Genomic DNA, 24,239 nt, shown 5'->3' with positions numbered 1-24,239 from the left:
TTGTGGAATCCTGCCACGCTAGGTCTCAGGCGTGCCACAACTGAGGGGAAGAGCCCTGTATCCCCTAACCGCTCTCGTGGACCAGAGGTTCCACCACTATCATGTGGCTGCCAACTTCCCCCTGACAGCTGAGCCCATGGACTGCAGGTTTACTCGACGAGTATTTATGTATGCATAGACTGTCTGCACCGTGGATACAGATGCCACAAGAAGTAAACCCCATTTTTGCCAGGTACATGTCAACAGGTACAAAATGGAGGCTCTCTTGGACTCAGGAAGCCTAGTGACACTTGACAATGGGTCATTGGTTGCTGGGGAAAACCCCAATGGTTGGAAAATCAAAGTCATGTGTATACACAGGGACCTACAGGAGTATCCAATGGCAGAGGTTACCTTTTCTACCCTATGTGGCAATATTAAACATACAGATGGAGTAGTAAAGAACCTTCCATACAGGACTGTTTTGGGAAGAGACTTGTCCCTGCTCTGGTCCCTATGGGAGAGCAAAACTAACCCTTCCAAGGTAAAGGTATATCCAAGAGCTGAAAATTCAAAAGACAGCAGAAAAAAGGCAGCAATGTTTTTACCTGCCTAGGCCTCCAGCCAAATGCGGTTCAGGGTGCAGCAGGCCCATGTGGTTAAGATGGCAGTAACACAGGTACAAAGATGCTGATGAGACAGCCACTCACTACCTACCAATCCATGGAGGGGGCGGCTGCTTAGTATATGATTGCACAATGAGGACTTGTATGTAGCGCTGTTCACACAGAGGAGATGCACAGCATCCAAGGTTACCAGCCTAATAGTGATGCCCTTCTATTAGATCAGGCGGGCTGCCCAGCTCTATCAAGATGCATCCCATGTGAACAGGCACCACAGTTTACATGACAAAATGGGCCTAGCTGCACCCTGATATTAAAGTGCAAAAAAAAATATACATATAAAATATTTGAGGTATTAGTCGATATTTTGTCCAAAGTATACAAGCCCGCAACCCAGCGTCAAGGGTCCTCACACTTTTGAGTCCCTAACACTAATACATAACAATAGACAGCAACTAAAAGAGGACTAAAATCCTGAAAAATTCAAAAGACAGCAGAAAAAAAGGCAGCGATGTTTTTACCTGCCTAGGCCTCCAGCCAAATGCACTTCAGGGTGCAGCAGGCCCATGTGGTTGAGATGGCAGTAACACAGGTGCAAAGATACTGATGAGACAGCCACTCACTACCTACCAATCCATGAAGGGGGTGGCTGCTTAGTATTTGATTGCACAATGAGGACTTGTATGTAGCGCTGTTCACACAATGGAGATGCACAGCATCCAGGTTACCAGCCTATTAGTGACACACTTCTATTAGATCAGGTGGGCTGCCCAGCGCTAACAAGATGCATCCCATGTGAACAGGCACCACAGTTTACAAGACTATTTATATCCAAGAGCTGAACCCGAAGATCCCAAGTCATTAATACCTGTTGTAGGAGTCACCATAATAGGGACAGGGTGTCATCCCGATAGGGTTTCACTAGAGATCTTGACTGGAGAGATCAAAGAGACCTCATCAGTTCTGGAGTTGGAAGTAATCCCAGGGTACTTTTAGGACAGCTCAGCTCCAGAGTCCCACACTAGCCTGGGCATGGGAACGGGTGCTAATGATAAATGGGGTGGCACAGCAACCTGGCTCAGAAGCGGTTTTTACTCATATGGCGGTCAACGAGGAGTTGTTATACCAGGTTGTAAAAATACGAGACAAAATAATAGAACAGCTGGTATAATAATTGGGGTATTATACTGTTGTTGAGTTGCTTGAGATGGCCCACAAACATGTGCTGGGAGGTCATCTGGGAGCTAAAAAAATGGAAAAACTTTTGGCCCTGGGTTTATGCCAAGGTTCAGAGGTTTTGTGTATCATGCCCAGAGTTTCAGCTTACCAAACCTACAGCAAACTTACGTAGTCCACTGTTCCTTCTGCCTGTTATAGAGCCACCTTTTGAGTGGATTGCTATGGATCTGGTAGGGCAAATAGTGAAATCAGTTTGGAGCCATCAACACATTTTGATCGTAGTGGATAATGCAACTCGTTACCCAGAAATGTTTCCTCTTTGTTATACCTCAGCCTACCACCCGCAAACCTATGTCCAGTAGATAATTTAAAAAGACCCCATAATCTATGTTAAAAAAAAGTAGTCGCTAAAGATAGAAGGGACTGGGATATGTTGTTGCTGTATCTAATGTTCGCCATCCATGAGGTTCCGCACTCTTTCATGGCATTCTCTCCGTTCATACTATTATATGGTAGACATCCCAGGGGCCTACTGTGCATTGCCAAAGAGACATGGGAACAGGAGGCCACCCCTCATAAAAGCATTTTAGAGCACGATGAGAGTATGCATAACCAAATTACATCCATAATGCCTATCGTAAAGGAACATCTCCTGAATGCCCAGGCAGCTCAGAGCCAAGGTTACAATAGAGAGGCCACAGTTAGGTCCTTTAAAGAAGGGGATAGACTGTTGGTTTTGGTACCCGCCGCAGAAACTAAGTTATTGGCCAGGTGGCAAAGCCCATATGAAATCCGGGAAAAAGTTGGGGAGGTGAACTTCAGGGTGCATCAGCCCAGGAAGAGGAAACCTGAGCAGATTTGCCTTGCCAATCTATTAAAGGCTTGGAAAGACCGGAAATGTTTGGTTATAGAGGTGACTCCTATGGTCCCTCTGACACTGGCCAGCGAAGAGGCTGCAAATGAAGTAAACATTAGCAAAAGTCTTTCGAAAAAGCAACGATGGGAAACTTTGAAATTAGTGCAGTGGAATACGGACATATTCTCAGAACTGCCCGGTCAGACATCTGTGATACGGCTTGACATTGTCACAGAGCCTCAGGTAAGGGTGCGAATTATACCATACCATGTGACAGAGGCCCAGCGGCAGGCCATATCAGAAGAGGTAAAGAAGATGCTCCAGCTAGGGTCATTGAGGAGTTCAGGAGTGAGTGGGCTAGTCACACTGCACTGATTCCAAAGCCGGACAGATCATTACGGTTCTGTAGTGATTTTTGGAAATTGATTGAGGTGTCAAAGTTTGACCTTTATCCAATGTCCCGGGTTCATGAGCTGATTGAGCGACTGGGGCAGGCCCAGTACTTCACAACACTCGATCTAACTGACAGATGCCTCTGACATAGTCAGCCGAAGAAAAGACCGCCTTCGTTACCTCAGATTGTCTCTATCAATATGTGCTCTTGCATTTTTGGTTAAATAAGGCCCCGGCCACATTTCTGAGGCTGATGTACATAGTGCTAGAGCCCCATGAGAAGTATGCGTCTGCATATTTAGATGATATCATCGTCTATAGCAGCGACTGGCATACCCACTTGTCTCAGGTGCAAGCTGTAGTGGATTCGCTCAGAGCCGTGAGCTTGACAGCGAATAAAAATTGTACTATAGGTCTTGAAGAAGCTTGGTATTTGGGGTATGTGAGGGGCCCTGGGATTATCAAACACCAAATAAATAAAATCGAAGCAATTCAAAAACTGGCCTCAGCATCTTACTACAAAACAGTTGAGAACCTTCCTCGGTATCATAGGATAGTATAGACAGTTTAAACCTAAAGAAATTCACAGAAGGTAGATATCTATTATTAATCCAAAAATTATAAATAATTACTCACTAATTAATCTAATTGGAGTAAGAGAAAAAAGGGGGATTTTTTAAAATAAAATATAACTTTTAATTATGCAATATTACAATACTTTTTTTATATTTTTGTAAAAAAGTGCAATAGTGAAGTTTAAGGGATACTATTGAAGAGAAATAGCGCAATAGTGCATTATCCAATGTAAGTATATCAATTTAAAAATAATACACTCACCAGATGGAGCTTGTGATAAGCATGGAGGATTTGCTGCTGCAGAAACCACAGATCCACGAGGGACCGACGTAGAAGATGCAGGATAGGAAAAAAAGTGGTCCGACAATCCACGCTGTGAATCACCATAAACGATTATTATTACAGTGGTCTTTATTCTTTTTGACGCGTTTCAAAGTTTCACAGAACTCCTTCCTCAGGAAAAAAACACATACAAGTATCATGAAAAGGTTCTTAAATAGAGAAAACAGTACACTTGTCATTCAGGTGCTCGGCATCTAACAGGTCACCCGATTCAAAGGATGTCAAAGTTCATTGCTTGAACACATGATAGACACTTAATAGACAAAATATATTCAAATTTCTGTTATAAAATTATTAGAATACTTGCATTATAAAATGACTAATATATATTAATTTCTTTATTAACAGTAATCAGCAGAAAAAAATATTAGAAGAAAATTAAAAAGAAAGGGACAAGAACCTCCAAAAAACGGGGGAAAACGGGGGAATAAAGACCACTGTAAAAATAATCGTTTAGGCTGTGTGCCCACGTAGCAATTTTTAAGCGTTTTTGCCGCGATTTTCGGCGCGAAAACGTTTAAAAATCGTGTACAGAACGCCCCCCATGCATTCCTATGGCATTCCGCACATGCTGTGCTAATGCTGCGCTTTTTTCCGCGGCGGAATCGCATCGCGGAAAAATCGCAGCATGCTCATTCTTTTGTGCGGAATTGCAAAGAATTGCCGCGATTCCGCAGCCATAGGAATGCATGAGAATTGCTTACTTCCCGCATGTGGCTATGCCCACCATGCGGGAAGTTAAGCATCTCATGTGCGGTTGGTACCCACGGTGTGGAGGAGAGGAGACTGTCCTCCAGGCCCTGGGTACCATACCCCTGTTAAAAAAAGAATAAAAAATAAAAAATCGGGGTATATTTACCTTCCGGCGCCCCGCGCTGCATTCCCGGGCTAAGCGTTCCCAGTAATGCCTTGCGGCAAGGTCCTGTGATGACGTAGTCTCGCGAGATCGCTATAGCAACGCGAGACTACGTCATCACAGGTCTCGCAAGGCATTACTGGGAACGCTGAGGCCTGGGATGGCAGCGCCGGACGCCGGAAGGTAAATATACCCCGATTTTTTTATTTTTTTTTAGCATTTTAACATTCTATCTTTTACTATTGATGCCGCATAGGCGGCCTCAATAGTAAAAACCTGGTCACACTTGTCAAACACTATGTTTCAAACACGATGCTTCAAATCGCTTGGAAAGTGCTTGAATATCGCACGCGAAAATCGCGGTAAAATCGCGGTGAAATCATGCGGAAAAAAACGCGTGATTTCTGGGAAGGAGTCCAGTTTTTAGTGTCCGGAATAAAACGCTACGTGGGCACATAGCCTTATAGTGATTCGCAGCGTGAATTGTCTGACGACTTTTTTTTCCTATCCTGCATTTTCATAGTGAAGTTTAAATCACACACAAATAATTCCAGACTAACCACCAATTATAAGTGGTGCCTTAAATGGAAAATGAGATTCCACTGTAGGTGTTAACCAGTCTAAGAAAGTGCAACAAAAAGCATAGTATTACCGTATGTCCCCAATTAATGTTAAAGTAGTGATAAAGGAATTTTATCCCCTACTTTTTACTTAAATACTGCAATAGTGTTCAGACATTGAGGTTTGCCCCCACCCCAATACTGGTTAGATTTAGTTGAAATTTTTAATTTTATAGCTTGAAATCAATAGCCTTGATTGGCATTTTGTCTGGATACCCTTATATACAGTAATTATAGAAGAGATCACACAAGCCTATTGTATGGCTAGAGGCTTGTGGCAGCAGGTTGCTATATTGTGATTCAAATTTTCACAGTCATACTAATTGAATAAATGTGTCTCTTCATTAAACATTAGTTGGCAGGATTTTTTTTCCCACAGCAACACACTGTTTTTAGATGGAGCTATCGCTATAATTATTTTGCTATACCTTTTCATTAAATATAAGATGGTGGAGTATTTTAACAGCAACACAATGTACTTTAGTTGGAACTGTCACTACAATAATATTAAATTGTCCTTAAGGATATATCAGGAACATATGCTTTGATACCATTGTTGGATGCTAGCAGGAACGCGGGATGCAGTGACGAGCAGGAGGCAGAGCAAGAGTTAACGGGCACTCTATGTAAAGTAGTGTACAGTCACTACTCCACACAAGGAGTTTGCAGTAATGATACAGTACGAATGCAGGAACGAGAACAGTGGATAAAACAATCTTAACTACAAATAGCACGAAACGATTCAACTTATCAGTCTTTACCTTGAGGTTGAAAGATTCCACGATGGCGGCGCAGGTGCCGCGAGATGTCTCTGAAGCAATCCCGGATGAAGTTGAGGCATTGTCTCTGTACCGAAACGGCGTGGTCTGGCTTGTCTTGACGTAATCCCTCAGCCCTGGAACATGGTGTTATGTGACGGATAGGAGTTAGCTCAGCGAGTGTGAAACAAAGTCCCGGGGTGGTGGCTACAGCAGGACCCCACGAACAGGCGTGCACTGTAGGGTCAGCTTGTTACGGCACATCAGTAGTCTTCAGGGGTGCTGACCAGTCAGGGCTCTCGGGTACCGGAGTTTGCGAGGTACCCAGTCTTGTAGGTGCACAAGTAGTGCGCACAGGGGCAGACAGGCTGCAAAGTAAACCCGCTGGTTGGTCAGAAGCAGCGGAGACTGGGTCAACCTTCTCCTTCAGCGTGTATTGTCTTCCCGCCAGAAGCCCCGTTTTTGCGCTCTCCCCTCCTTTTATCTCCACCCTGCCCCCTATAGCAGGTGCAAAGGTCTGCGTTGGTCAGAAAGTCCTACAGGAAGTCCTTGCAACCGGCAACACTGGTGACAGCCCCAATAGTTTTCGCCGGGCACACAAGAAGCTTCCCTAGCCTGGTCCATCCTCCTACATTCCCTCACTCCTTTCGCTCGCCATTCCACAGGCGAGGCTTCTCAGGAACCGCGTGGGCGTTTCTCACTTTTCCAAATTTTCCATTGCCAAATTGGCCTTTTTCACAATGATTGGGGGGTTTGCCAGCTGTTGTACGTTCGGAGCGCTGTAGATTGGAAAGAGTAGTGGAGTCCTCGAGAACGGTAGAGTCCAGCAGCACCGCAGGGGGCCCAGAAGTGTTTGTACTTTCTGAGACGTCTTCCACGGGAGCCTTGGGTCCTATCAGGATCCTGTCAGTGCCAGCGGACTGCTGCGGCTGAACAGGATAATTCACCCAGACTACGGGGGGACCCGGGGTCCGATACTGCAGTGAAAATTCTAACACCAGGACCTGCGACACTGAAAGTAGTTAAGCAGTACCAGGACCTACGATCATGTGACCATATGGGGCGTGGCTTAGCGTCTTGCTGCAGGAGAGGGCTATAGGGCTCAATAACAGGAATCCTGGAGTAAAGGCTAGGGAAGCTCAGATCAGACAAACAGGGGTCGTACACAGAGAGGGCTGCGTGGTACCAGGGGGACAAGCAGAGAATAGTCAAAACGTAAGCAATGAATCATACACAGAGATAGCAACGCAGTACAAGGGAGGCAGTCAGAGATTAGTCAGGTCCAAGGCAAAAGAGTCATACACGGGAATAGCAGAGCAGTACAAAAGGAACAGGCAGAACTCGTAACAGGGACAGAACCGGATCAAAACCAAGCAAGCATAAAGTATCACAGTCACAAAGCACACTAGGGTCACACACTCGGCCAAGGGTCTGAGTATTATCGACAAGGAGTGAGCCCACAATGAGGCTATAAAAAGCCTCCCAGAGTCTCAGAGTGAGGCTGTCCAGATTAATCTATGAACTACCTGATCACACAAACACAGCAGATCAGATCATGACAGGTCCCTGTTCTGTACTTTCCTCATCTTTTTCTTCTTTTATGACAGGGTCTAGCTCAACAGTCTCTGGTACCTCTTCCTCTTTTACAGGATCTTTGGACAAGTAAGGCAGAAGCATGTTTCAATTAACCATTCGAGTAGTGGGGCTCCCGCTCCCCTCAGATTGTATCTCATACACAGGTCCTTCAGAACTAATACGTTTCTTTACCTGATATGGGCTCCTTTCCCAGCGGTTTTCCAATTTGTCTCTTGGACGTTTGTCTTGCACTAAGACGCGATCTCCAACTTGAAGATCTGTGGCCCGTGGTAGGGTTCTTTCAGCATGCTCTAACTCACGTAATCTAGTCTGTACTAACCAATGCAGGGTCTGTAGTCAGTGTCAATGTTCCCGGACCCATGAGGACACTCCTACTAGTGAGCAATTTTCCTCTGGATCCAATTCTAACTTGGTGATTCCTTTGCCATCTCGGCCAAACATGAGCGAATCGGGAGTGTAACCGGTGGTGCTGTGCACTTGGTTGTTATAGACCCAGACCAACTCTGAGACAAACTTAGACCACCAGCCCTTCTGATCTTCTTCCAAAGTTCTTAGCATTTGGATTAACGTACGGTTGAAACGTTCACATGCACTGTTACCCTGCGGATGATACGTGTAGTTCGAGATTTGTCAATTCAATACATGCAATGTAAGTCTTCCATCACCTTTCCCAGGAAACAAGCTCCCTGATCAGAATGAATCCTTTTCAGACATCTGTAAATTTGAATGAAATTTTTGCAAATGGCGTATGTAGCTGATTCCGCAGTTACTAGACAATGCTCATATCCCTGGTGAGCAGGCCCAATGGTTAAATAATCTATCAGCAATAACTTGATGTCACTATGGTCTGGATCAGAGCTTTTTGTTCTGGTGGGTTTTGCCAATTCGCACGTCCGGCAGGCTCTGCATGTCTCTTCAACTGTCGCCTTCAGCCGTGGATGACAAATAATCCGCTGTAACCATTGAAAAGTCGTTTCAGGGCCAAAATGTGCACCTCTTTCGTGGACCTCAGTGGAGATTTTGGATAACAGAGTCCCTGGAACCAGGACTTGCCAGGTGACCCCCAGCTACGTCTGAAGTTGCACTTTTCGATACAGCAAACTATTTTTCATCTGGAGATGTTCCCATTGTCGAAGTATCCGCAGGGTTTCTGGAGAAGGTGTGTCCCTTTCTGCATGACTGAGCTTATTCAAAGTTACACACCATCTCAATAGAGCAAGCTATATATCTTCTTGTTGCAGCCGGACCCATTCATCCCGGGTTAGCTCCAGAACACCTCCCAGGGCCTGTGTTCGTACCTGATCCTGCGTCGCCACCACCATCCTGGTGGGCTCTAGGAACCTGGGAGTCTCCACACTTTCCAATTCCTCATCTCTATTTTGCCCAGGCTCCCGATGTCTTCTTCTGGATAGAGCATCAGCATGAATGTTCTCCGCTCCCTCTTGTATGCGATTTTATATAGAAACATTGCCATTCTTGCCACCCAATATTGCTCCAAAGCCCCCAACGTCGCATTTTCTAGATGAACCAAGGGATTATTATTGGTGTGTACAAGGACTTCAGACCCGGATAAGTATTCTGCGAATCTCTCCGTCATAGCCCACACCAACGTGAGCAGCTCCAGCTTGAAGGAACTGTAGTTGTCCGGATTACGTTCGGAATTGTGAAGGGACCAACTTGCATAAGCTATCACCCTCTCTCTTCCGCCCTGTATCAGCGACAACACAGCCCCAAACCATGTAAACTCCCATCAGTGTGGAGAATAAACGGTTGAGAATAGTCCGCATGAGCCAGCACAGTAGCTTCTGTCAATGCTTTCTTCAAAACTTGAAAAGCTTCCTCTTGATTTTCTTTCCAGCAAAAATTCCAGTTCTTTGCATCTGAGGGTGCTCCTTTCAATAGGTCCTGTAGCGGCCTGGCCCGGCGGACAAAGTTCTTCACAAAGCGGCGGTAATAACCAGTCAGTCCCAGAAATGCCCAAACATCCTTCACATCTCTGGAGTGGGCCAATCTTGTATTGCAGCTATCTTCTCTCGAGAGGGCTTCACTCCTTCAGCAGACACAAGTATTCAATCTGAGCGCGGAACAGATGACACTTTTGAGGTTTCACCTTCAGCTCGTGTTTCTGCAAGCGACTCAACACTTGTTCCAGATGTTGCAAGTGTTCTTCAAACGAAGCAGTGTAGACTATGATGTCATCTAAATAAATCAGCGTAGCTTCGAAATTCAGATCACCCAGGCACCTCTCCATGAGACTCTGAAAAGTTTCAGGAGCATTAGCCAAACCAAATGGCATCTGGTTGAATTCGAATAGGCCTTTGAGCAGAATAAAGGCAGTCTTTGCTCGGTCCCGTTCTGACATTGGTACCTGCCAATAGCCACTGGCGAGATCCAACAGTGAAAAAAATTTAGCCTTTCTAAGTGCAGACAGAGACTCTTCCATCCTGGGTAATGGTTAAGAGTCTTTCACGGTACAGGCGTTAAGTTTCCGATAGTCCACACAAAAACGCAGAGTCCCGTCTTTCTTTCGTACCAAAACTATTGGTGCTGCCCAGGGACTCTGACACTCTCTGATGACACCTTTCCGCAACATTTGTCCCAGCATACTCTTCACCTCCTGATAGAATTGTGGTGGAATTTGACGGTAACGTTCTTTTATTGGCGCCATATTTTCCGTGGGTATCTCGTGTGTGATGGCTGTGGTGCAGCTAAAATCATCTTCATGACGAGCAAACACATCCCTATATCATCCTAATAGAGCTTCCACCTGCAACAACTGTTCTTGAGTGAGTTCAGTCAATTCAGCTCCCATTTGGTCTAGAATAACTCGCCCCTCTTGAATATGTTGAGGCGCTGGTGCCGCCAAAAAATTCACTGTCACGGTCAAGGGATCTTCTTGGTGTACTTCAAACGGCACAGTCTGAGGTGGCATTATCTCTTCGGGCATGCCCACAACTCGGGCCACTTCACTTCTGGAACAAACTGTGATGTTTTTGTCTTCTAGATTAACACATCGTATGAGTACTACCCCATCTCGGACAGTGGCTAATGTACGGGCTACCAAAAATCTTGAGGGCAGTTGTGACTGAGATTGTTTTTGCTTCAGTTGGACTACTGGTATGATGTCATGAAACGAGCGACACAAAGTTCTCAGCATTCATTACATCTCTGCTTATTGTGACCTTGCTTGTTTCTGGGTGGAGGATTCTATATTCTTTCTGGGTTTCACTGTAGCCCACCAGGATACCTTCTTTTGCATGAGATTCACACTTGGCACATTTTTCCTTGGAAATATGTACAAATACTTTACTTCCATATATTCTTATATGTTGTAGTTTGGGCGTCTTGCTATTCTATTGTTCAAATGGAGTTTTCTCAGTAGCTCTATCTGGAAGTCGGTTTTGAAGATAGCAAGCTGTCATGATTGCTGTACCCCAATATGTTGTTGAGAATTCTGTGTGAAATAACATACTTCTTCCACTTTCACAGTGTCAGGTTCCTTCTTTCCGCTACACCATTTTGTTCAGGGTTGTACAGTGGTCTGAAACACGATTCCATTTTTCCTTAAAAAGCTTTGTGTCTCATTACTTGTATATTCAGTTCCATTATCTGAACAAAGAATTTTTGGCATTCTACAAAATTTGTTATATACTTCAGCAAGATATATTTCAAGTTTCCCTAGAACTTCCTCTTTGCTGTGAAGCAGATGACTGTAAATCTTGAATAATCATGGATAATTGTGAGAAAGTTTATCATGGATAATTAGAATCATAGAATCATAGAATGGTAGAGTTGGAAGGGACCTCCTGGGCCATCTGGTCCAACCCCCTGCTCAAAGCAGGATTCGCTAAATCATCCCAGTTAGATGTCTGTCCAGCCTCTGTTTGAAGACTTCCATTGAAGGAGAACTCACCACTTCTCGTGGCAGCCTGTTCCACTCATTGATCACTCTAACTGTCAAAAAGTTTTTTCTAATATCTAATCTGTGTCTCCTCCCATTCAGCTTCATCCCATTGCTTCTAGTCTTTCCTTGTGCAAATGAGAATAAAGTTGATCCTTCTACAATGTGACAGCCCTTTAGATATTTGTAGACAGCTATTAAGTCTCCTCTCAGTCTTCTCTTTTGCAAACTAAACATTCCCAAATCCTGCAACCTTTCCTCATAAGACAGGGTTTGCAGACCGGTCACCATTCTGGTCGCTCTTTTCTGAACTTGCTCCAGTTTGTTGATGTCTTTTTTAAAATGTGGTGCCCAAAATTGGACACAATATTCCAGATGAGGTCTGACCAAAGAGGAGTAGAGGGAAATAATTACTTCACGTGATCTAGACTGTATGCTTCTGTTAATACATCCTAGAATTGCATTGGCCTTTTTTGCTGCTGCATCACACTGTTGACTCATATTCAGTCTGTGATCTATTAGTATACCCAAGTCTTTTTCACATGTGCTGTCACTTAGCCCTATTCCTCCCATTCTATATATGCTTTTTTCATTTTTATTGCCCAGATGTAGTACCTTGCATTTCTCCCTGTTAAAAACCATTCTGTTAGTTGCTGCCCACTTCTCCAGTTTATTTAAATCTTTATGAATCCTCTCTCTCTCTTCTCTAGTATTAGCTATCCCTCCTAGCTTTGTGTCATCAGCAAATTTAATCAGTTTACCCTCAATTCCTTCATCTAAATCGTTGATAAAGATGTTGAACAATACAGGGCCCAGGACAGAGCCCTGTGGTACCCCACTTGAGACATTCTTCCAACTGGATGTGCAGCCATTTACGACCACTCTTTGGGTCCGATCACTAAGCCAGTTATGAATCCACCTAACAGTTGCCTTGTCCATTCCATACTTAGTCATTTTTTCAATAAGGATTGTATGAGAGACTTTGTCAAATGCTTTGCTGAAGTCAAGATATACTATATCTACAGCATTTCCTTGATCCACCCAATCAGTAATACCGTCATAGAAGGAAATTAAATTAGTCTGACATGACTTATTAGTTACAAACCCATGCTGACTCTGTTTAATCACTTCATTCTTATCCAGGTATTGACATACATGTTGTTTAATAATTTGTTCAAAGATCTTTCCTGGTATAGAAGTCAGACTCACCGGCCTATAGTTGCCTGGGTCCACCTTCTTCCCCTTTTTGAAGATAGGAACAACATTTGCTCTTCTCCAGTCTTCTGGCACTTCTCCTGTTCTCCAAGAATTTTCAAAGATTATGGAGAGGGGTTCAAAAATTTCTTCTGCTATCTCCTTCAGTACTCTGGGGTGTAATTCATCTGGACCTGGAGACTTGAATTCATTTAGGTTAGCTAAGTGTTTCCTCACTATCTTTCTGTTTATAGATATCCTGGATTCTTCTATTCCCTTAATAGGACAGTGAATAACAGTTGATGTTACATTTCCTTTCTGAGAGAAAACAGATGCAAAATAGGAATTTAAAAGTTCAGCCTTCTCAACATCCTGTCTTACCATTTCATCATTTTCATCCTGTAAAAATCCTATAGCATCTTTGACTTTTCTTTTACTTTTGACATATCCCCAAAATCCTTTATTATTGCTTTTGACATCTCTTGCAAGCCTCAATTCATTTTCAGCTTTAGCTAATCTGATTTGTGCCCTGCAGGTTCTGCAGACAGCATTATATTCTTCTTTAGATATGCCTCCCTCTTTCCATTTTATAAACATTTTTTTCTTCCTTTTTAGCATGTGCTTAAGTTCTGTGTTCATCCATCCTGGTTTCCTTAAATGCTTCCTATTCTTCCCTCTTTTCGGAATTGTTAACAACTGTGCTTTGAGAATTTCATTTTTCAAGATTTCCCATCCTTCCTGGACATTTTTGTCTTTAAGGATATCCAGCCATTGGATCCCTCCAATTCTCTTTCTGAATCCCTTAAAATCTGCCTTTCTGAAATCTAACCTTGACGTCTGAGTCTTCACAGGTCTTCCGCCTCTAGTTATCCAAAATTCTAAAATAGCATGGTCGCTACCTCCTAGGGTCCCAGCCACTTTTACCTCCTCAACCATTTCCTCCCTGTTTATAAGGATTAGATCCAAGGTAGCAGTTCCCCTTGTTTTCTCCTTTACCTTTTGGAAGATAAAGTTGTCAGCAAGAGAGGATAAGAATTTCCTTGACCTGTTAGTTTTGCCTGAGAGAGATTCCCAACAAATGTCTGGATAGTTGAAATCTCCCATGACAACTATGTCATATTTTTTGGAGAACTTGGCCATTTGATGCATAAAGAGTTCATCCATATCTTCAGCTTGCACAGGCGGCCTGTAGTAAATGCCTACAATGGTGTCCTTTCCATTGTTCTGTCCTTGTATTCTTACCCAAACAGTTTCCACAGAACTCCCATTCTCTGAAGCTTCAATCTCTGTGCAGATATACGCATTTCTAACATACAATGCGACACCCCCTCCTCGTTTATCAAGTCTGTTTCTTGCAAATAAGTTGTAACCTTCTAGTCTTGTATTCCAATCATGTGTATTGTCCCACCAAGTTTCAGTGATTCCAATGACATCATATTTCTTTTCCTGTGTTAGTAGTTCCAATTCTCCTTGTTTGTTGCCCATGCTTTGTGCATTAGTATAGAAACATTTTAGTTTGTGATTGGTTTCTCTTTCTCCAATATTTTTATTAATTAGATTCTTTCGTCTTTGTTCTTCCTTTCCACTTCTAATAGCAGAGTTCTCAATAGCATTTGTCAGGTGTATGGCTTTTTCTGGTCTTTTGCTTCCCTTCCCATGTTGTTCTAGTTTAAAGCTCTCCTTACAAGTGTAGCAAGGCGACTTCCAAATACCTGCTTTCCAGTCTTCGTAAGGTGCACCCCATCTCTAGCAAGTAGTCCATCGTATAAGTAGTTCACTCCGTGATCCAGAAATCCAAATCGTTGCTGACGGCACCATCGACGTAGCCAGTTGTTCACCTGCAGAATCTTATTCCACCTCCTTGTTCCATGGCCATCCACTGGGAGGATGGAAGAGAAGACCACCTGCGCTCCCAGTTCTTTCACTTTCTTGCCTAAGTCTTCAAAGTCTCTGCAGATGGTTTCCAGGTCGTTTCTTGCGGTGTCATTTGTCCCCACATGTAGTAGCAGGAATGGGTAGTCATCTGTAGGTCTGAAGAGTCCTGATATCCTGTCAGACACATCTTTAATTTTTGCACCTGGAAGACAGCACATTTCTCTTGAAGTTATATCCGGTCTGCAGATAGCGGCCTCTGTTCCTCTCAACAGGGAATCCCCCATGACCACCACTCTCCGTTTCTTCTTCACAACATTTTTCTTTCTCCATCCAGGAGGACTCTGAAGGCGTACAAGGTTGCTGTTTGTTGGCAAAGTCTTATCCTGATATATTTCTTCATCGTTTTCCTGCGTGAGAGCCTGGTACTGGTTTCTGAGCAGTATGGGTGCTGACTGCCTCCTGATCCTCCTGCTTCTCTGGGTCACATGTCTCCATTCCTCTGTTTCTTCAGGTGCACTTCGAATTTCTTCTCTTTCTGTATCATGAAGAGATAATTCTGCTCTGTCCAAGAACTCTTCACCTTCCTTAATGATCTTCAACGTAGCTAACCTCTCTTCGAGATTTTGCAACTTTTCCTCCAACAGGGACACAAGCTTGCATTTGTGGCATGTGAAGTTTGGCTTTTCCACTGGTAAATCTGTGAACATGTAGCAAGAAATGCAGCTCACCAAATGGCTCCTGGCCTCTTCCATCTTGAGATTTCTTAAAAACGATGAAAGATGAGACAAAAGGTTTTTCCGATTTCCTCTTTTCAGCTGCAACGGCCAAAACCCAGTGATCGTTGAGCTCGCGGAGACTCTTCACTTATCCCAGAAGGCACTGGGAATATGCAAATGATCTCCTCAAGACTCTTCCCCTGGTTTTCCGATTTCCTCTTTTCAGCTGCAACGGCCAAAACCCAGTGATCGTTGAGCTCGCGGAGACTCTTCACTTATCCCAGAAGGCACTGGGAATATGCAAATGATCTCCTCAAGACTCTTCCCCTGGTTTTTTTTGAGAATTGTGAGAAAGTTTATCTTCTTTCCAGGAGTTTGAGTACTCATTGGACCACAAACATCTGTGTGTAATAAGTCCAGAAGCTGTTCTGATTTTGTAGTACTATTCTTAGGAAAGGATTTTCTTTAACAAATCTAGTACATTTCATTATTTGATTGCACAGATTGACTGTAATACCATTAGCAACTTGCTTCTGAACTAACTTCCTTATTGCTTTTGGGTCTCTATGTGCAAGACGCATGTGCTATACATGGATACAATGTTTGTACTGTTCATGTTTGGCAGTGTTTCCCTTTTACTTGCATTTTAGCTGGTACAACTCATCTTTGATTTTTCCTTCTGAATTCATATACTGACCATTAGCCAAGATCACTTTCTCGGACTTACTTTGGGCAAGGTTCTGTCATTAGTCAAATGACTAGTTGCTCCAGAGTCTATACACCATGCATGCTTTGATGTACTTGCATTAACAATAATCTCTGCTTCAGTACTTGAATTGTCATATTCTTCAGTAATGAAACTTTTAACCTTTTGATGATTATTTTGCTTTTTCAGCTGATTCATTATAGCTTTTCAGACTGCAGTCAGTCTTTAGGTGTCCTGATTTCTTGCAGACAAAACACATGTGTTTCCTTCAAATTATTTTTATTTTTGGGTAGATCTTAGGTTTTTAAAGCGGATTCTGCTTTGGATATTCCACTGCTGCTTACAATTTCTGTCTTTTGCATATACTCATCTACAAGCTTTCCTCTGATATACTCCAATGTAGGCTCATAATCTGGGAATGCATCTAGTACAGTTACAAGTGTGCCATAATTTTCTGGTAGACCGCTTAGTAGTAGTGCAATAACATGAATATCCTTTAGATCTTCCCCAATGCACCACAGGCGCTCCACAATTTCTAGAGTAATTCTTCTGTAATCCTGCTTATCTTGGCTCTTATTTAACTTAGACAGATACAGTTTTCTCATTAAATAGAGCTTATTGCTGAGATGTATCCTTTCATGCACTTTCTACAGCTGGACCCACAATTATTTAGCAGTTTCACCTCTCATACATGCAAAGTCTGATCATCCTCTATACTGAGTGAGACAGTGCTTTGTGCTCTTTGATCCTTCTGTGCCCAATCTTCTCTAGTGGGTGTGCTATTCTCTGTGTCTTTGGGTTTCTGGGCCCATAACCTGATAGCAGTGGATTAATCTCTGTACTGTCCAGCTGTTGAACAGTGAATATATATTTATTCAAGAGCAAAGAAAACACAGCTTACAACTGGTATTTCTTATAGCTTAGGATCTTAAGGCCCCGTTACACATAACGATGTCCCAGTGATCCCACCAACGATCCGACATGGATGGGATCGCTGGGACATCGTTAGGCTGATTGCTGGTGACCTGTCACATAGACAGCCCCTCCAGAGATCAGGACCAGCGAGAAAGCTGGTTTCCAATGTAAACAGCGGGTATCTAAGAGCCGCGCGGCTCTTAGATACCCGCTGTTTACATTGGAAACCAGCGTCGCTGATCGCTGGTCTCTCGCTGCCACACGCAGCGATGCGCGCTGGCCAGCTGGAGACCAACGATCAAAAAACGGCCCAGGACGTTCGAGCACGATCAGTGATACCCGGCAGGGGGGCCGGTCGCTGATTCATGTCACACACAGCAACTTCGCTGGTGAGATCGCTGTGGCGTCACAAAATCAGCGATCTCGCTGGCGACATCGCTGTGTGTGACGGGGCCTTTAGTATCTTGTCTTTCAGCTTGCAAAGTGAAAGTAAAAATGTGCTTCAACTACACACAGTGAACTGGAACTTCCTGTTTTTTTTTTTTTTTTTTAACAGTGCTCAACAAGGGTACACCATGATGCTAGTGGGATGGCTTTTACACTTTTTTTTTTCAACCGTGCATTACCCGTGCTGGTGTCCATTAGTGGGGTACGCGCTTGCTAATGGACACCAGCACGGGTAATGGCTGAAACCTTTCACTGATTTTTGTCCTCCCTCTCCCTTCCCTTTTTGGGCTAGATATGGCTATATTTTGGCAGAATACATTCATAGCTACTCCTAGTTATATGTATGGGGGCATAGAATGTGGAAGAGGGACTGGGTCCCACGATATTTCCCCCATTTGTTTGGGTTATTAATGTTACTGTCTTTTTGGATGCATTATACAACTTTGGATATATATGTGGGGTCCATAGGGTAGTATACTGGCCTTATCTCGGTGTTTGGTGCTCATTTTGCAGCACGTTTTATTCCAACTTGGAGCATTCTGACCTGTGTCTTATAGCTTTGTCTCTGTTTGTAACATTGTGTGATGATTTTTAAATATTTTTATTACCAATAAAAGCAACATTTATACTGAGTTCTTGTCATTTCTATGGATTTTTGGCTCCATTTCTCTTGTGTATTCTAGATATTGGGGAGCTCCATAGGGAATTTTCTCATTAATATCCTGGTGGTATACCAGGATTTATTGCCACAAAGAATATGTGTTCTGTACTTGAGATCAAGTTATTATTTACTTACTATATGTGTAGGGAGATGGACTGGGTCAGTAACATCCCCAGCAATACATCTGGCAGTGCTTCTCTCAGCAACCTCCCTGGTAAAACATACAGCAGTGTCTCTCTTGTTTTGGAGCCAGAACTACTGGGGCTGTCACCCTTGTTGCCAGAAGGTAAACTTTCTGAACGGGACAGGACTGGACAACTGACTGCAGGGGGCGGGTCAGGGATAAAAAGCTCTGAGCGCGGGAAGATGGGGTCTTTAGCGGGAAGGCAGTGTGCGCAGCAGGGGAAGGTTTGCTCACTCCCCGCAGCACCATACCAGAAGGCCAGGCCGTTTTGCTTACTGCCATCCCAGACGCCGACAGACCGCGAGCTGCCTAAGATTGTGGGCTCGCTCACCTTCGAGACCGAAGTGACGTCACATACCACTCCGCTGACTGTATGCGGAGCGGGCTGCAGGTTCGACCAAGGGGATCACATGGGGTCGGACAGTGTTCTCCCGATCTCCACCGTTGAACTTTGTCCATCCTAAGAGGCCCCGCAGGCTACTTCTCCATCTACACCTTGTTCCAGGACTGCGAAGCCACGTGCAGGAGAGTCAGGATACATAGCAGCTGTCAGGAGACAGTGCCTCTCGTTTCTCCAGGACCAGGCAAGAGACTTCACATGTCGTCTGCGATGCCACGGTGGGATCTTCAAGCCTCCACCTTCTGAAAACATCAGACTGCTAAGTTTACCTTTTTGTTGAATATTTTTGTCACGATCCATTTTTTGATCTGTGTCAGATTTTGGATTCTCTTATATAAACGTTTTTTCCTTTCATGCCATCGGGGGTTAATATTAGTTTTTCCCCCCGGTGGCCGCTGGTGTTACTACATGTTTGGTTAGTCTGAGTCTGCTGATGGTGACCACACCCACCTTCCTGTAAAAGGTCACCTGAGGCATCAGCTGGTGTTGGTGATACACTTCCTTTTGATACCAACCCTGGTGAACACAGGAGCTGGCTGAGAGCATCATCAGGTCTGAGAGGTCTATTTAATAATGTTTGCAGTTCATAATGTGAATTCTGCTGACAGATCTGTCTTAAAGCGTATGGCCGACTTTACTTGTTAACTTGCTAGGTAAAGTACGCTACATCACTTCCTTGAATTTAAGATGCCAGCATTTATGAATTTTATTGTACATGACTTTCTAGCTATAAAGTTATATAGTTACTGGTTTTTACGCATAGATCTTCTTGGGACCCATCATCTTACCACAGTACAGTACAGGCTGCAGCTAAAAATGTTATTACAGAGATCATTAATCTCTATGGTGGATGGATATTACGCGGTTGCTTCTCATTTATACACAGACAGCATCTGATTTCCATAGATGTTTGATTAGATACTTTGTGCACAGAATTCATATTTACCAAACTGATCACTGGTCGAAAACTAAAGGAGCCATACACCTCAAAGAATGGTCCACGTGGCTCACCACCATCTTTCTTTTCTCCCCCATGTTCATGTATGTTCAGCATGTGTTTTCAATGTAAGTCACTGCCAAACACTTGTCAAAGGCTTTTCTATCATGCAAATAAAAGGATCCGGGGTTCTAAGCCAAGATGCCAGATTTTTGTCTTCCCATAAATCATCTGTTGGAGGAGCGGTGGAAGGCCCCATATACATCCGATGGTCATTCGGGTCTAATGCACATCCATATTGCATAGGTAGTGCTCATATATGAATAAAATCAAAGGCATATTGATGGGGGGTTTTACGTGTCTCATTCTCATGGATTCATATGAAATCTGATAGAAAGCTTGTGTCATGCTGTATTCTCACCTAGAAGTATTGCTTCACATGAAGCAAGTCTGTGTCCATCATACGCTATACAGGACAAGAACCTTCTGCTTTCCTGGTCATACAGAAGGAGATCTGACCCTATAGTTATACAGCTTCTGCATGGATATGTAATACATGAGTGATTACGAGCCTAACGTTGCATTTACACCTTCAGATTCACGATCTTGCAAAAATTATTGGAGTGGGTGGCTTGAAATTTATGGGGGCTACTGTATTTCATGTCTGGGCCATGTTCATAGTGCATTAAATTAATAATAATAATAATAGTTCCACAAAAGACCTTTTTTGGTCTATTCTGATGATGATTTGAAAGCCAAGGTTCACTTGATCCCACAATGAGGGACTCCTCTGAGACTTTATACAACTGTTATATCGATTTATAATTATGCTGAAATTACAAAAAATGCTCCATTTGGCTGTGTCCACATACATGTTGTCATGTCCATCCGGGATTAACAAAAACACTGGATTGACATTGACAGAGGAACAGATCTCATTGTTTCCAATGGGATTATTTCTACCTGTCCGGTTCATCAGGTTTTGCACTAGGGTAAATTGTAAAAAAAAGCCGCATAGCAACGGATACACTTTTGCATTAGTTTTTCATTAGATCCTTTGAGTTTTATTTAGGCTAAAAAACAGCCTGATACAATGGATTTAAGCTTACGGCCTAGAGCTCAATGCACCACAGACTGCCAGTTACAATTTATCACAGTCTGATAGACCTCAGACAGCAGTCTACAGTATAACTGTCATTTTAATTATTTGCTTTCATAGGGTTAATAGGTTTTTTCTTGTACTTTTTCCAATGACGTGTTATTTGCATGTATGGCTTTTATAGGGTTAATTTTTCAGAACTCCTGTGCCAACCACTAGATGTCAGTAGAGGACTACGAATGAGTAGAGTCTCCAGCAGATCACAAATCTTGAATCAGGAGAAAGTATTGGTATATTCCATTGTATCTGTAAGTGTGTGAATAGATCTGCGGTGCAATAACAGTTATTGCAAGGAAATGTTTAATGGATAGGTGTTAAAATCACATGCAAAGTTTTCCAAAAATGATAGTATTAGAGATTAAATGTGAATATAAAGTAAAAATATTATATATGCTAATAATATTCTAATAATATTAATATGCTTTGCTTACATAGCATCATCCTATTCCACAGCGCTTTACAGATTTTCTCATCACCTGACCCCTATCAATATATCTTTGGAGTGTGGGAGGAAACCTGAGAACCAAGAGGAAACCCACGCAAACACTGGGAGAACATACAAACTCCTTGCATATGTTGTCCTTGGTGGGATTTGAACCAAGGACCCCAGCAGCGTGCAGTGCTGACCACTGAGATAGATATACAACTATGCACAAAAGTTTACATACCCTGGCATAATTTTTCCTTTCTTTGCCATTTTTCAGAGAATATGAATGATAACACCAAAACTTTTTTCCACGCATGATTCGTGGTTGGGTGAAGCCCTTTCTCATCAAACTACTGTGTTTTCTCTTTTTAAATCATAATGACAACCCAAAACATCCAAATGACCCTGATCAAAAGTTCACATACCCTGGTGATTTTGGCCTGATAACATACACAGAAGTTGACACAAATGGGTTTGAATGGCTACTAACGGTGGTGTGTGGGTGTGCATAAAAGCGGAGTAAGTTTCTGGAATCCAGACAGACTTTTGCATTTTTCATCCAGCCACTGACATTTTTGGATTGTGAGTCATGGGGAAAGCTGAAGAATTGTCAATGGATCTACGGGAAAAGGTAGTTGAACCTTATAAAACAGGAAAGGGGTACAAAAAGATATCCAAGGAATTAATAATGCCAGTCAGCCGCGTTCAAACTGTGATTAACAAATGGAAAATCAGGGGCTCTGTAAAAACAAAACCAAGGTACACTTACAAAAATTTTGTCCACAACTGCCAGGAAAATTGTTTGGGATGCAAAGAAAAACCCACAAATAACATCAGCTGAAACAAGATGCACAATAAGGAGGCACTTGAAGAAAATGGGCTGCATGGTCGAGTCACCAGAAGAAAGCTATTACTGCACAAATGCCACAAAGTATCTCACCCACAATACACAAAACAGCTCAGAGACTAGGCTCAAAACCTCTGAAACAAGGTGATCTGGAGTGATGAGATCAAAATTGAACTTTTTGGCCACAAACATAAATGTTGCATTTGGAGAAAGGTCAACAAGGTTTAAGATGAAAAGAACACCATTCCTACTGTAAAGCACAGAAGTGGATCGCTGATGTTTTGGGGATGTGTGAGCTACAAAGGCACATGAAACTTGGTCAAAGTTGAATGAAAGATGAATGCAGCATATAATCAGCAAATACTGGAGGCAAATTTGCAATCATCAGCCCGGAAGCTGCTCATGGGATGTATTTGGACGTTCCAACATGACAATGATCGAAAACACAAGGCCAAGTTGACCTGTCATTGGCTACAGAGAACAAAGTGAAGGTTGTGGAGTGGCCATCGCAGTCTCCTGATCTCAATATCATTGAGCCACTCTGAGGAAATCTCAAGCGCGCAGTTCATGCTAGACAGACCAGTAATATACAGGAACTGGAGACTTTTTACCAAGAAGAGTGGGCAGCTTTACCATCTGAAAAAATCAAAAACGTCATCCACAAATACCACAAAAGACTTAAAGCTGTCACTGATGTTAGTTGGGGCAATACACGATATTAAGAAATGGGGCATGTGGATGTTTTGGTTTGTCATTATTTAAAAAGAGAAAACACAGTAGTTTGACAATAAATGGCTTCACTCAACCACTAACCATGAGTGGATAAAAAGTTTTAGTGTTATCATTCATATTCTCTGGAAAAAGAAAGCAAAAATTCTGCCGGGGAATGTAAACTTTTCAGCACAACTGTATATGGGTTAATCTATAAACATACAGCATCTGGTCATATATTATTTTTTATTTCTAATTACCATATGTGGATAGGTAGACTAAGCTTGGTTGAATGGCCAAAATGGTCACCAGACCTTACCCAGATGGACTTTTTCTTTTGGGTAGCTATCAAAGATTAGAAACGCATCGAGTTGATAACAGTAGGAACACAGTTTGAAAAATAGTTAAATTATAATCATCTTATCAACTGGATAGTTTTCTTGAATATACTATGTATATAAACCTCAAAATAAATGCAAACAATGGGGGCAGCATTATAAAGTGAGATGATATTAATCAGTCCATGTGACATTTCGGCTCAAAATGACAAGAGAATGCTCTGCCTACTAAAATCCATTTTTTCATCATTGTTAGAATGCTGCTCCAATCTTTTAAGTATACACTTAGATAAAATATATTGCTCCGTAATTAACGTACCATAAAACTTATTGGATAAAATTGCACATTGTAACTGAATATAATGCAAAAAAAGAAAACTGAATATGCAGATGTATAAACTCCAAACCACACACTGTGCAGTTATAGCCTACAAAAGACTAAAGCCTGTAGAAGTTGCGGACAGCAGTCAGTCAGATCTTCCACACTTGGTTTCCATGAGTTTTTATATATGAGACACATAATTTTACAGGGTGCAGATGTGGAAGGTCCCATGACTTTTTCCCCCACCATCGTTCTTGGGTCTATAACTTCCATCAATCACTCCAGCGCTTCTCTCTTCTGGCATTCTCTCTGCTCATTGCTGCCAGTGATGTAATCAAAGAGCACAAAGCCAAACGCTTGTTCGGACACCGTCTGCAATAAAGCGATCAATAATAATGTGACAGGTGGAATGGTTGTGTTCTACTGTTATAACGTGAAAGCAGGGTCTTAGAGGTGCCAAGTATCTGTTCATCTCTAATAGGCAAAAAGATTTGCACTACCATGGTCCGGAGTCCTCTTCCGTACTCTGTGGCAGCTGGACCAAAGTAGTGCAAATTCTTCTGGTTTTAGTAATTATCAGCAGTTTTAGTTTTGCGTTTGTAAAGAGGAAATATCATTTGCTCCAAAAAAAATGCGTTAAATAACTTGTAAAAATCCCTAAATTCCGCTGATTCTGCAGCTTTTTTCAGTTTTGTGCTGCTTCACTCCTTTGCAGAGACAT

The 24,239-nt window shown here is 42.7% G+C and overlaps 2 protein-coding genes across 2 annotated transcripts in view; one reads left to right on the top strand and one right to left on the bottom strand.

Moving 5' to 3' along the window:
* The window catches only part of SNX11 (sorting nexin 11), a 193,379-nt gene that overhangs the window by 75,924 nt on the left and 93,216 nt on the right, over window positions 1-24,239 (top strand). The gene's annotated exons all lie outside the window — the stretch shown is intronic.
* The window catches only part of COPZ2 (COPI coat complex subunit zeta 2), a 35,144-nt gene continuing 33,471 nt past the window's right edge, over window positions 22,567-24,239 (bottom strand). The window contains exon 7 of the mRNA XM_073572431.1: window positions 22,567-23,890. Coding sequence (XP_073428532.1) covers window positions 23,795-23,890 — 96 coding nt within the window. The 3' untranslated portion in view covers window positions 22,567-23,794. The remainder of the gene's footprint in view (window positions 23,891-24,239) is intronic.

This window comes from Dendrobates tinctorius, unplaced genomic scaffold (genome assembly GCF_039654945.1).
Source record: "Dendrobates tinctorius isolate UK_male_01 unplaced genomic scaffold, ASM3965494v1 ptg000032l, whole genome shotgun sequence".
NCBI lineage: Eukaryota > Metazoa > Chordata > Amphibia > Anura > Dendrobatidae > Dendrobates > Dendrobates tinctorius.
This window is presented reverse-complemented; position numbering and strand designations above follow the sequence as displayed.